General features: G+C 39.5%; 1 protein-coding gene across 2 annotated transcripts; it reads left to right on the forward strand.

Moving 5' to 3' along the window:
- The first annotated feature begins 429 nt into the window (after positions 1-429).
- On the forward strand, positions 430-10976 carry LOC134439721 (uncharacterized). 2 transcript variants are annotated; one of them, XM_063189626.1, is made up of 9 exons: positions 430-516; positions 718-939; positions 8212-8543; positions 8685-8749; positions 8904-9076; positions 9208-9323; positions 9569-9633; positions 9786-9943; positions 10356-10976. In XM_063189626.1, the coding sequence occupies exons 1-9, from the start codon at positions 492-494 to the stop codon at positions 10454-10456; spliced, it is 1257 nt and encodes a 418-aa protein (XP_063045696.1). In that variant the 5' UTR covers positions 430-491; the 3' UTR covers positions 10457-10976. The 2 variants fall into 2 exon arrangements, with proteins under 2 accessions (XP_063045696.1, XP_063045697.1); XM_063189627.1 differs by lacking the exons at positions 8212-8543; positions 8685-8749; positions 8904-9076; ... (2 more) ...; positions 9786-9943; positions 10356-10976 and adding exons at positions 1053-1420; positions 1562-1626; positions 1781-1953; positions 2088-2203; positions 2449-2550.
- The last annotated feature ends 1899 nt before the right edge of the window (positions 10977-12875 follow it).

Consider the following 12875-nt stretch of genomic DNA (forward strand, 5'->3'; position numbering starts at 1 on the left):
CTTTACTCCAACTTATCTTCCATTTTCATTTACCACCTTACAATCTGTGGGTGGCATTCCAATGACTCAAAATAAAAAAGATAAAAATATCAATCATGACTAAAAAGAGATTCTATTGCGTGCATTCAGTTATCTTCACGAGCATAGATGTAACAGTACACCCAGACACACCTTAATCCGTTATGTCATAATGTTGTCAAATAAACCGGCCGGTCTAGTTTGGAGATGCTACCAGCCATTGTTCGTCCACCATTGTGATGGATATGACGGTGAAGGATTGCTATTTTTGAAGGTGTGAATATTTAGCCGTATGTCAGCAAGTGCGTAATTGATCCCAGACACACGTATGACCCACATAATATGGCCGCCCTCTCAACAGTATAAAGCACCTGTCTCTCTGAATCTCTAGCACACTCAAGAAAAAGAACTCTCAATTTAGGAAGAATTACTTCACTAGTTCTCTTGTTTTACATCTGAATAGACTGCCAGGAATGTTCAAACTTCTGCTCTTTTCAGGTCAGTACATTTTTTCCTTTTTTAAATGTTAATTTAGACACATTAATATTTAGACACATTGTATTTAGACACATTAAATTTAGACACATTAGAATGAATTAAATTAAAGATATCACCCACACTATACAGCAGACAGGTGGGTTTCTTTTTCAAGATTTTCAAGTTATGGACAGTGCAACTAATGTATACCTTCCATCACAGGTCTTTTCGTCTTGTCGCTATGCCTTCCCAAGGACCTCTCCAGCCAGTCAGACAACATGGAGTTCTACAGTGACCTGGAGAGCTCACAGTTTCTTCTTACGGACAAGAACTCCAGAACCAGATCCAACACCCAACCCCCTCATCACACTTCTGAGATGAGGAACCGAGTGCCAAGGGCCGTCGAGGAACTGCTCTCTGATGAGGGCTCGGGCATGCTGGAAGGTGCGAGTTTAATCTACTTACCATTGGTTCTTAATAGTAGAGAGATAGGCAGAAATATAAAGTAGATGTGATTGTCAAGTTAATTCATTGCAATTTATTTGCCATCCCAACAGAGACGACTACAGTTTCCCCAGCAACTACCCAAGCAGCAGCCACAGAGACAACCACTACCATGGCAACAACTACAACTACACAGAGTCCAGCCACAGCTGCAGCAACTACCACAACCACAGTAGCAGCTACAGAGGGTTCAATCACAACTACCACGGTTGCCCCAACAACAACAACTACCACGGTTGCCCCAACAACCACAACAACTACAACTACCACAACCACTATTGCCACAACTACTACAGCCACATCAAGCACCCCTCGCTTCATCGTTGGAATCCGTATGCTGCTGCTCAACGCCTTCATCTCTGACTACAACAACCCTCAGAGCTCAGCTTATCAACAGCAGGCTGCTTCAATTGTCTCTTGGGTAAGTGTTGTTATAGAGACTGTTCACTACATTTTGTTTCACATAGGCCTACCATGTTTGGTGAATTATAGGCCTACTTGTAGAAAGAAGTAAGGAGTAGCATAATTTGTAATGATCTTTACTCTGTCCTTGTTTCCACAGTGTACTCCCATTTACAGTCAGCGTTATGGATCCATGTTCGTCAGAGTTGTTGTCATTTCACTGAGGTAAATATTCAGTTATGCTCTATGTGTTTTTCTACACTGTTTGATAGCAATTTACATTTCGCACATAATTCATATAGTCTAGTCTATCGTAATGCTAACCTTGTGAATCACTAACCTTGTAATCTAACCTTGTGCTTCTCATCACCTGTTGTAGGTCCAGTATTCGTTATCGTCAGGCCAACACCGAGGCAGAGATTCAGGTGGAGTTTGACCAGAACGCCCCTGAGAATGCCCCAACCAGTTCTGATGTGGCGCTAGCCATCAAGCAGGAAGCCTCAAGCACCTCCAACCCCATTGATGTGGACATAAACAATATCGAAGTCACCCGTAAGTGTCAATAACTGTCATAATATTGGAGTTATACCCAAAGTGTTGATAGTTCAATAAGTATTCCATCGAAGGTACGTATTTGTTAACAACGACTCCTTGGCTAATATTTCTTTTGCCAATCTTTTTTCCAGGTGCTCCTCAGTTGATGTCCAATGCTCAGTTCACCACCAGTGAGGATTTTGTTCTCTCCCTCCTGTCGATCAACTCCACATCTTACCGCAACAGGGCTGCCCTCATCAAGGAGGAGGTGAGTGTCTGGCAAGTCTCATTCATCCAGGTCATAGGTCATGGTATTCAAAGGAGTTAACTTGTTCACAATTGATGAGACTGGCATCAAACCATCAAGCTCCAAAAACTCATTTGGAAGGAAGTTATTGTATACATTGCATCCTACCCAGTGAAAGTAGCATCACGTTATGCGTGAGTGATAGAGAATAAAACTTTTGTTAGCCTGGATGTCAACTAACTATATGACTGTTTGGTGTTTTGCAGCTTGAGCCATTTTTCCATGAGGACTATTCACCGGACTTCATCTGCCTCACTCCAGAGACTTTCAGGTATGTTTCATAATACTATTCTTGTGAAATAAAATAAAATGGTATAATAGTGTCAAAAAACCTCAAAATTTGGTTTGTCTTAGCTTATTATCCATGCCATAGAAACAAGCAAGTAATTCAAAATCTAAAAGTAAATGTTTTATTTTTCAGTGTTGGAACCGTGCATTCCAACTCCATTCTGCACCAGTCGGAGCTGCACTTTACCTACAACGCCACCCTGCCCAGCGCCACAGACGTCTACAACACCATGCTGAGGGCAGCCAGGAGCGGCAAGCTGAGCATCAACATCATATCAGTCAATGGAAAAGGTACGTTAGCTTCGACCAATTATTATTAGCCTAAGACCCATTTACATCATATCAGTCAATGGAAAAGGTATTTTAGCTTCAACCCTGTATTACAGTATTACAGTAGCCTACCCATTGACATCATATCAGTCAATGGAAAAGGTATTTTAGCTTCAACCCTGTATTACAGTATTACAGTAGCCTACCCATTGACATCATATCAGTCAAGGGAAAAGGTACCTTAGCTTCAACCCATTATTCTTACAGTAGCCTACCACTGCCAAGGAGGTTACTTTTTGGACAGTGTCTATTAGTTGGTTTGTGCAATAAAACGTGAATTTATGAATATTATGGCTGTGAAATTTTTACAGTATGTTTTGTTTTGCACAATAGTACAAGCTAATTAGATTTCGGCTTGACAGAGGTCTGCTCTCCACAGACGTTCTTGTTTTTTCTGTTGTATTTTGACTCCATTTTAAACCATATGTTGCTCTTCTCTTTTAGATGTCAGTGCTTCGTCCTCTAGTGACGTCAGCAGCAAGATCAGCCTCTTCACCACCTGCAGCCTGACTCTGCTCTCTCTTCTGCTGATTCGGCCCTGGTAGAAGCTGCTGATTGGTCCATAGCTACTGGCCTTGTCATTGGGCAGTAGCACCTGCACATCCTTCTTCAGCTCTGTGCCCTGTCAAATGTATGAGGGAAGACTCTGGAACAGAAGAAATAGAGCGACTGATGTAACATGCTTACTACAAGCGTATAAGGCCTGCTCAATCAAACCAATGACATAGAAGTGTTAATTCTATTTTAACTTTGACCAAACTGTGTTTTGGTCTGTTTTATGCTACAGCACCTTGAAATACGAGTGTATACTGTAGGCCTATTTAACACTTTATTACACATGTAATTGAAGAATATATGACATTTAAAAAAAAAAAAATGTATACAGCTATTTGTAAGCTAATGACAGACAGTGTTGTTTTTAATGATGGCTGTTAGTTTTGTGTGACTTGATGCATATTACACGTGTGTTTATATATGAACTTATTTATTTATTTATGATAAAAAAATAATGTATTACCTTCAGTATTATTATACATGTTATTGTGAATGTTAATTAATGCACCATTTTAATATTGCCCACTTTATAAGCTTGTCTTGAATGTATGTAATGTACTTATTTATTAACTTATTTATTCTACCAAAATAAAGCAATGTACTGTAAATGTACTGTACATGGTAATTGCATTGTCAATCCGGTTTGTCTGTCTGGTTATATAATTCGATCATAGCTCCACAGTGCAGAGCTCCACCGTCATGTGAGTCAGCCAACATTAACATACGTCAAGTCAAGTTATAACTTCACGTATTCTAATAGCTGAGTCATGTGATCCTTGTTGTAAAATAAAAGGGTGTGGCCTACTGCTCAGAGATCCACCCTCATAGGTCCAGACATGTCTCGGACAGGAGCACTTTGGATGAAACATGATGGATGAATTTTTCTTGTTGTCTTGTTGCAAATTGTTGGAAATTAAACAAAAAAGTTTTATTACATTTTGGCATATTTGGACGCACACGCACACACACGCACACACACGCACACACGCACACACACACACACACACACACAGACACACACCATGGAATGCATATCAACAACTAGAACGGGCACTCGGTAGAGCGCAAACCTTCGCCTACGCCACTTATTTTTTTCTGCCCATCTTCAGAGTGTGGGTCATAACATTCTCCAAATTTTGGTGTTAGTTTCATTTAAATCGAACCGGAATATCGTAATATTACATTTTTGGCCCATTCTTGACCTCTTATTCAATTCAGCATGCACACGTTGTTCTGACATAGAGTGCTTGGCAAAGAAAAACGTTTTTGACCTTTTCGTTACCTTGACCTTGACCTTGACCTTTGACCCAATCACTCCCAAAAAGTAATCGATTGTTCCTTGGGTCATGACCAATCATCCCACTAAATTTCATAAAAATCGGCTCAGTTCTGTCTGAGTTATACGAAGTACAAGCAAACAAACAAACATATTCACAAATAAATAAATAAATACACAGCGGTCAAAACATAACCTTCGCGATAAACAAAAGCAGAATAAAAAAATGCTTTCAAGTGCCCATGAAAAATCTGTGATGAATCTTCTCATACGGTACATAGCCTACCTGTAAGCAGGGATGGATTACTGCATGGACCTATCGGGCCCAGGCCCAGGGGGCCAAGAGTCAAGGGGGCTCTGAAGCCCAAGTTTCTATATTTCCATTCTCATGTTGCGCTAAAAAATCGATTTTAACAACTCTTGGGGGACGAACACCCGAACCCCTAACAATATCATGTCTCTAACATCTGGAGGGGGGCCTTTCTTGTTGTCATATCGCTGCATGTGTGTGTCATGGTGTTACCATAGAGTCATGATATGTCCCTGCCTGTAAGTGGCTTCCATCAAACACCAGAATAGCATCAACAACATGTCAATTTTAAGGGTGTTCCTTACTGCCCAAATAGTGACGGACAAGTGACAAAAATAGGCCTACCTTTCGTCAAATATCAGCAGGGAGGAGGTCCAGCATTCAAACAATAGTTTATGTCAAGTGCAGTACAGAGTGTCCTCATTGTACTTGATGTATAGGCACAGACCCACCCCTCATGCACTCGTCATGCACCGTCATACACCCGTCATGCGACCCATGCATCTGTATTATGGGTTAAGTTATTTCTTAGAATGACCTATTTACATATGCAATAGAGAATTTCACTTATTCTATGTTATCAATCCTAATCGAGTGGACAATATGGTTCAAAACTACGCTGCCTATGGACATATCAAGACATACGAAAGATGGGACAATTTCTACAGCAATTGCATGTTGGATTTTAAATGTGGCAAGTTCCATTGGAAAGTAGTTGTGGAAGTTGGGGCTGCATGATTATAGGAAAAAATTATAATTATGATTTTTTGGATCAAAATTGAAATCATGTTTATTAGTCACAATTATTCAACAATAAACAACTGGATTTTGTGCAGAATGATATTTAAAATCACAAAACAAATATAACCAAGAATGGATTATATAAGGGATGAACCAAATAAAACTGAATTATAATGGTTATGAACAAAGCATGAAACTTAGACGGGCCAACAGATTTTTGGCCAGAAATACAGCCTGTCATTACAATATGTTCAGGCTTCAAGGACGCCCGAAGGCAGGTCACTATATTGCCCCCTGTGTGATCACGATTAAATCACGATTTTCATTTTTTTTACTCGGCATGGCCAAAAGCCGTGATTTTAGTAATGATGATAATAATAATAATAATTATAATTATAATAATAATACATCAATAGATAAATGCCTGAATGAATGTAAATAGTTGAACCATAAAAAGGGTGCTAGGGCTGAGGTGAAGTTACAGTAAAACACCAAGCCATTTTGAATACTTCTATCTCTAGATATCTCTGTAGACTTTCAAGTGTCAGTGTTTAGCCCCTGACAGGCATCAGCACATCCAGTAAAACTCCCCCTGACAGTACTAACCAAGGGAGGATGTTATTCAAACAATACGTAAATAGGCACACTGAGAGACTCCATTTTAGATGATCACACACTTTAAAAAATCAGTATGGTTTAACTTGCAGTCAGTCACGCGATTACGGTACGCGATTAGGGCATCAGACTTTTAGGCCAAAGGTTTCCAGTTCAACGCCCGCCCCGCCAGGTTGGTGGGGGGAGTAATTAACCCGTGCTCTCCCCCTTCCTCCTCCAGGACTGAGGTACCCTGAGCATGGTACCGTCCCGCCGCACTGCTCCCTTAGGGGCGCAATTGGGAGCTGCCCCCTTGCACGGGTGAGGCATGAATGGAATTTTGTTGTGTACCGTGTGCACTTGTGTGCTGTGGAGTGCTGTGTGTCGCAATGACAATGGTGCTTTGAAAGCACAAGTTTACCAGCTGCCTCATGTTAATTTAAATCCTTATTGAAAGATGTGTGTAGCTTTGAACACTTCAATTCAAAGCTTCACACAACTTATACAGGTTATAAAGATTTTTTTAACAGCTTTTTTTCCCATTGAGGTATGAAACCTCTTCTTCCAGGGAGTCCTGGCCAAGACAGAACAGTGCACATCTATTGGTTATTTGACTTATTTGTACCTCATCATAACCAATATCCATAACCAATAATAATAATAATAATAATAATAATAATAATAATAATAATAATAATAATAATAATAATAATATTTAACTAGTTTGCTACTTTATAATCTGATAATCTCACCTCTACGATTATAAATGCTCATTAATGAGCTAATTGCAGTGGTTTCCAATTATGTCTAAAGTAAGCTTTACTCCAACTTATCTTCCATTTTCATCTACCATCTTACAATCTGTGGGTGGCATTCCAACGACACAAAATAAAAAAGATAAAAATATCAATCATGACTAAAAAGAGATTCTATTGCGTTCATTCAGTTATCTTCACGAGCGTAGATGTAACAGTACACCCAGACACACCTTAACCCGTTATGTCATAATGTTGTCAAATAAACCGGCCGGTCTAGTTTGGAGATACTACCAGCCATTGTTCGTCCACTATTGTGATGGATATGACGGTGAAGGATTGCTATTTTTGAAGGTGTGAATATTTAGCGGTATGTCAGCAAGTGCGTAATTGATCCCAGACACACGTATGACCCACATAATATGGCCGCCCTCTCAACAGTATAAAGCACCTGTCTCTCTGAATCTCCAGCACACTCAAGAAAGAGAACTCTCAATTAAGGAAGAATCACTTCACTAGTTCTCTTGTTTTACATCTGAATAGACTGCCAGGAATGTTCAAACTTCTGCTCTTTTCAGGTCAGTACATTTTTTCCTTTTTTAAATGTTAATTTAGACACATTAATATTTAGACACATTGTATTTAGACACATTAAATTTAGACACATTAGAATGAATTAAATTAAAGATATCACCCACACTATACAGCAGACAGGTGGGTTTTTTTTCCAAGATTTTCAAGTTATGGACAGTGTAACTCATTTCTACCTTCCATCACAGGTCTTTTCGTCTTGTCGCTATGCCTTCCCAAGGACCTCTCCAGCCAGTCAGACAACATGGAGTTTTACAGTGACCTGGAGAGCTCACAGTTTCTTCTTACGGACAAAAACACCAGAACCAATGTCCCCTTCAACACCCAACCCGCTCATCAAACTTCTGAGAGGAGGAACCGAGTGCCAAGGGCCATTGAAGAACTGCTCTCTGAAGAGGGCTCGGGCATGCTGGAAGGTGCGAGTTTAATCTACTTACCATTTGTTCTTAATAGTAGAGAGATAAGAAGGAATATGAAGTAGATGTGATTGTCAAGTTAATTCATTGCAATTTATTTGCCATCCCAACAGAGACGACTACAGTTTCCCCAGCAACTGCCCAAGCCGCAGCCACAGAGACAACCACTACCATGGCAACAACTACAACTACACAGAGTCCAGTCACAACATCAACAACTACCACAACCACAGTAGCAGCTACAGAGGGTTCAATCACAACTACCACGGTTGCCCCAACAACAACAACTACCACAACCACTATTGCCACAACTACTACAGCCACATCAAGCACCCCTCGCTTCATCGTTGGAATCCGTATGCTGCTGCTCAACGCCTTCATCTCTGACTACAACAACCCTCAGAGCTCAGCTTATCAACAGCAGGCTGCTTCAATTGTCTCTTGGGTAAGTGTTGTTATAGAGACTGTTCACTACATTTTGTTTCACATAGGCCTACCATGTTTGGTGAATTATAGGCCTACTTGTAGAAAGAAGTAAGGAGTAGCATAATTTGTAATGATCTTTACTCTGTCCTTGTTTCCACAGTGTACTCCCATTTACAGTCAGCGTTATGGATCCATGTTCGTCAGAGTTGTTGTCATTTCACTGAGGTAAATATTCAGTTATCCTCTATGTGTTTTTCTACACTGTTTGATAACAATTTACATTTCGCACATAATTCATATAGTCTAGTCTATCGTAAGGCTAATCTTGTGAATCACTAACCTTGTAATCTAACCTTGTGCTTCTCATCATCTGTTGTAGGTCCAGTATTCGTTATCGTCAGGCCAACACCGAGGCAGAGATTCAGGTGGAGTTTGACCAGAATGCCCCTGAGAATGCCCCAACCAGTTCTGATGTGGCGCTAGCCATCCAGCAGGAAGCCTCAAGCACCTCCAACCCCATTGATGTGGACATAAACAATATCGAAGTCACCCGTAAGTGTCAATAACTGTCATTATATTGGAGTTATACCCAAAGTGTTGAAAGTTCAATAAGTATTCCATCGAAGGTATTTCCTAACAATGACTCCTTGGCTAATATTTCTTTTGCCAATCTTTTTTTCCAGGTGCCCCTCAGGTGATGTCCAATGCTCAGTTCACCACCAGTGAGAATTTTGTTCTCTCCCTCCTGTCGATCAACTCCACATCTTACCGCAACAGGGCTGCCCTCATCAAGGAGGAGGTGAGTGTCTGGCAAGTCTCATTCATCCAGGTCATAGGTCATGGTATTCAAAGGAGTTAACTTGTTCACAATTGATGAGACTGGCATCAAACCATCAAGCTCCAAAAACTCATTTGGAAGGAAGTTATTGTATACATTGCATCCTACCCAGTGAAAGTAGCATCACGTTATGCGTGAGTGATAGAGAATAAAACTTTTGTTAGCCTGGATGTCAACTAACTATATGACTGTTTGGTGTTTTGCAGCTTGAGCCATTTTTCCATGAGGACTATTCACCAGACTTCATCTGCCTCACCCCAGAGACTTTCAGGTATGTTTGATAATACTGTTCTTTTGAAATAAAATAAAATGGTATAATAGTGTCAAAAAACCTCAAAATTTGGTTTGTCTTAGCTTATTATCCATGCCATAGAAAAAAAAACAACTAATTCAAAACTAATAAGTAAATGTTTTATTTTTCAGTGTTGGAACCGTGCAATCTAATTCCATTCTGCACCAGTCAGAGCTGCACTTTACCTACAACGCCACCCTGCCCAGCGCCACAGATGTGTACAACACCATGCTGAGGGCAGCCAGGAGCGGCAAGCTGAGCATCAACATCATATCAGTCGATGGAAAAGGTACGTTAGCTTCAACCCATTATTATTACAGTAGCCTACGCATTGACATCATATCAGTCAATGGGAAAGGTATGGTAGCTTCAACCCTGTATTACAGTATTAAAGGAGCTTACCCATTGACATCATATCTGTCAAGGGAAAAGGTACATTAGCTTCAACCCATTATTCTTACAGTAGCCTACCACTGCCAAGGAGGTTACTTTTTGGACAGTGTCTATTAGTTGGTTTGTGCAATAAAACATGAATTTATGAATATTATGGCTCTGAAATTTTGACAGTATGTTTTGTTTTGCACAATAATACAAGCTGATTAGATTTCGGCTTGACAGAGGTCTGCTCTCCACAGACGTTCTTGTTTTTTTCTGTTGTATTTTGACTCCATTTTAAACCATATGTTGCTCTTCTCTTTCAGATGTCAGTGCTTCATCCTCTGGTGACGTCAGCAGCAAGATCAACCTCTTCACCACCTGCAGCCTGACTCTGCTCTCTCTTCTGCTGATTCGGCCCTGGTAGAAGCTGCTGATTGGTCCATAGCTACTGGCCTTGTCATTGGTCAGTAGCACCTGCACATCCTTCTTCAGCTCTGTGCCCTGTCAAATGTATGAGGGAAGACTCTGGAACAGAAGAAATAGAGCGACTGATGTAACATGCTTACTACAAGCGTATAAGGCCTGCTCAATCAAACCAATGACATAGAAGTGTTAATTCTATTTTAACTTTGACCAAACTGTGTTTTGGTCTGTTTTATGCTACAGCACCTTGAAATACGAGTGTATACTGTAGGCCTATTTAACACTTTATTACACATGTAATTGAAGAATATCTGATTTTTTTTGTATGTTTACAGCTATTTGTAAGCTAATGACAGACAGTGTTGTTTTTAATGATGGCTGTTAGTTTTGTGTGACTTGATGCATATTACACGTGTGTTTATGTATGAACTTATTTATTTATTTATGATAAAAAATGATGTATTACCTTCAGTATTATTATACATGTTATTGTGAATGTTAATTAATGCACCATTTAAATATTGCCCACTTTATAAGCTTTTCTTGAATGTATGTAATGTACTTATTTATTAACTTATTTGTTCTGCCAAAATAAAGCAATGTACTGTAAATGTACTGTACATGGTAATTGCATTGTCAATCCGGTTTGTCCGTCTGGTTATATAATTCAAAGCCTTCAGGCTATGCTCTATGACGTTTGAATAGCATAGAGCAGGGATGTCAAACTCAGGCAGGGCGGCCAAACTTGGCCCGCGGAGTCATTTTATTTGGCCCGCCAGATCATTTCAAGTGTGTATTACAGTTGGCCCTACATATTTAAGTATTTTAATATGACTTGAACATCAAATTTTGCGCGTCAAATGCTCATACAAGTGCATCAGTGATGTCTTCCACTCATTTACAACAGACTGTGCAGCCACATTTGAACTACAATATCTGCTGGGATTGAGTGTTTAAGATGTAAGCATTTGAGTAGGCCTATTGTAAGCAGTGTTAATTCTATACTAATTTTGACCAAACTGTGTTTTGGTCTGTTTTGATGCTACAGCACCTTGAAATATGAGTGTATAATCTAGGCATATTCAATACTTTATTACACATGTAATTGAAGTATATATGACATTTTTTTAAATGTTTACAGCTATTTGTAAGCTAATGACAGACAGTGTTGTTTTTAATGATGGCTGTTAGTTTTGTGTGACTTGATGCATATTACACGTGTGTTTATATATGAACTTATTTATTTATTTATGATAAAAAATTATGTATTACCTTCAGTATTATTATACATGTTATTGTGAATGTTAATTAATGCACCATTTTAATATTGCCAACTTTATAAGCTTGTCTTGAATGTATGTAATGTACTTATTTATTAACTTATTTATTCTACCAAAATAAAGTAATGTACTCTAAATGTACTGCACATGGTAATTGCATTGTCAATCCGGTTTGTCCGTCTGGTTATATAATTCAATGCCGGCTATGCTCTATGACGTTTGAATAGCATAGAGCATACATAACTGCTCATGTGTAACATTTTAAGTACTGTTTTCACATCAGGAAACAGTTTGACATTTGATCAGTCTTGAAATGCATATTGTCTCTTGCAATGTATATTTTGTCTTGCAATGTGTATCACACATCTGACAGACAGACAGACAGTATCACATGAATCACTTAGTAGGTTACTAGCATACCTCAAGGTGCTGTGTCACAGCGTACAGCACAGTGCAAGGAGATAAAATCTGAGATCTCTGTTGACGTATGCTAATCAGTGTCCTTTTGTCACCTCATGAGGGTGTGGTCAAAAGTTCATAGCTGCTTGGCTCCACCTCATATTAACATACCTGTGCGTCAAGGTGTCACACTTTTACGTATTCTAGTAGGTGACAAGTGCAAATATACTTGTTTCAAATTACTCAAAAAAGCTGTAATACACTTTGGACACACGCACACACACACACACACACACACACACACACACACACACACACACACACACACACACACACACACACACACACACACACACACACACACACACACACACACACACACGTCAAACATGCTTCAGTGGTGGTTGTGGTAGTTGGCATCAACAACTTGTCAATTTTAAGGGTGTTCCTTAAACTAACTGCCCAGACAGTGACGGACAAGTGACAAAAATAGGCCTACCTTTCGTCAAATATCAGCAGGGAGGAGGTCCAGCATTCAAACAATAGTTTATGTCAAGTGCAGTACAGAGTGTCCTCATTGTACTTGATGTATAGGCACAGACCCACCCGTCAGAGGACCATGCATCTGTGTTATGGGTTAAGTTATTTTTTACAATTACCTATCTACATTATGCAATAAAGAATTTTACTCATTCTGTTATTAATCTTATTCGAGTGGACAAAAACAGATGCTGCCTATGA

Source organism: Engraulis encrasicolus, chromosome 23 (genome assembly GCF_034702125.1).
Source record: "Engraulis encrasicolus isolate BLACKSEA-1 chromosome 23, IST_EnEncr_1.0, whole genome shotgun sequence".
Taxonomy (NCBI): Eukaryota; Metazoa; Chordata; class Actinopteri; order Clupeiformes; family Engraulidae; genus Engraulis; species Engraulis encrasicolus.

Bases quoted from the DNA above. Each gene is read 5' to 3' on its own strand.
- LOC134439721 (XM_063189626.1), top strand. From the start codon at position 492: ATGTTCAAACTTCTGCTCTTTTCAG. The intron at 8,750-8,903 runs GTAAATATTCAG...CATCTGTTGTAG, and splicing joins GTTGTTGTCATTTCACTGAG to GTCCAGTATTCGTTATCGTC. The intron at 9,634-9,785 runs GTATGTTTGATA...TTTATTTTTCAG, and splicing joins CTCACCCCAGAGACTTTCAG to TGTTGGAACCGTGCAATCTA.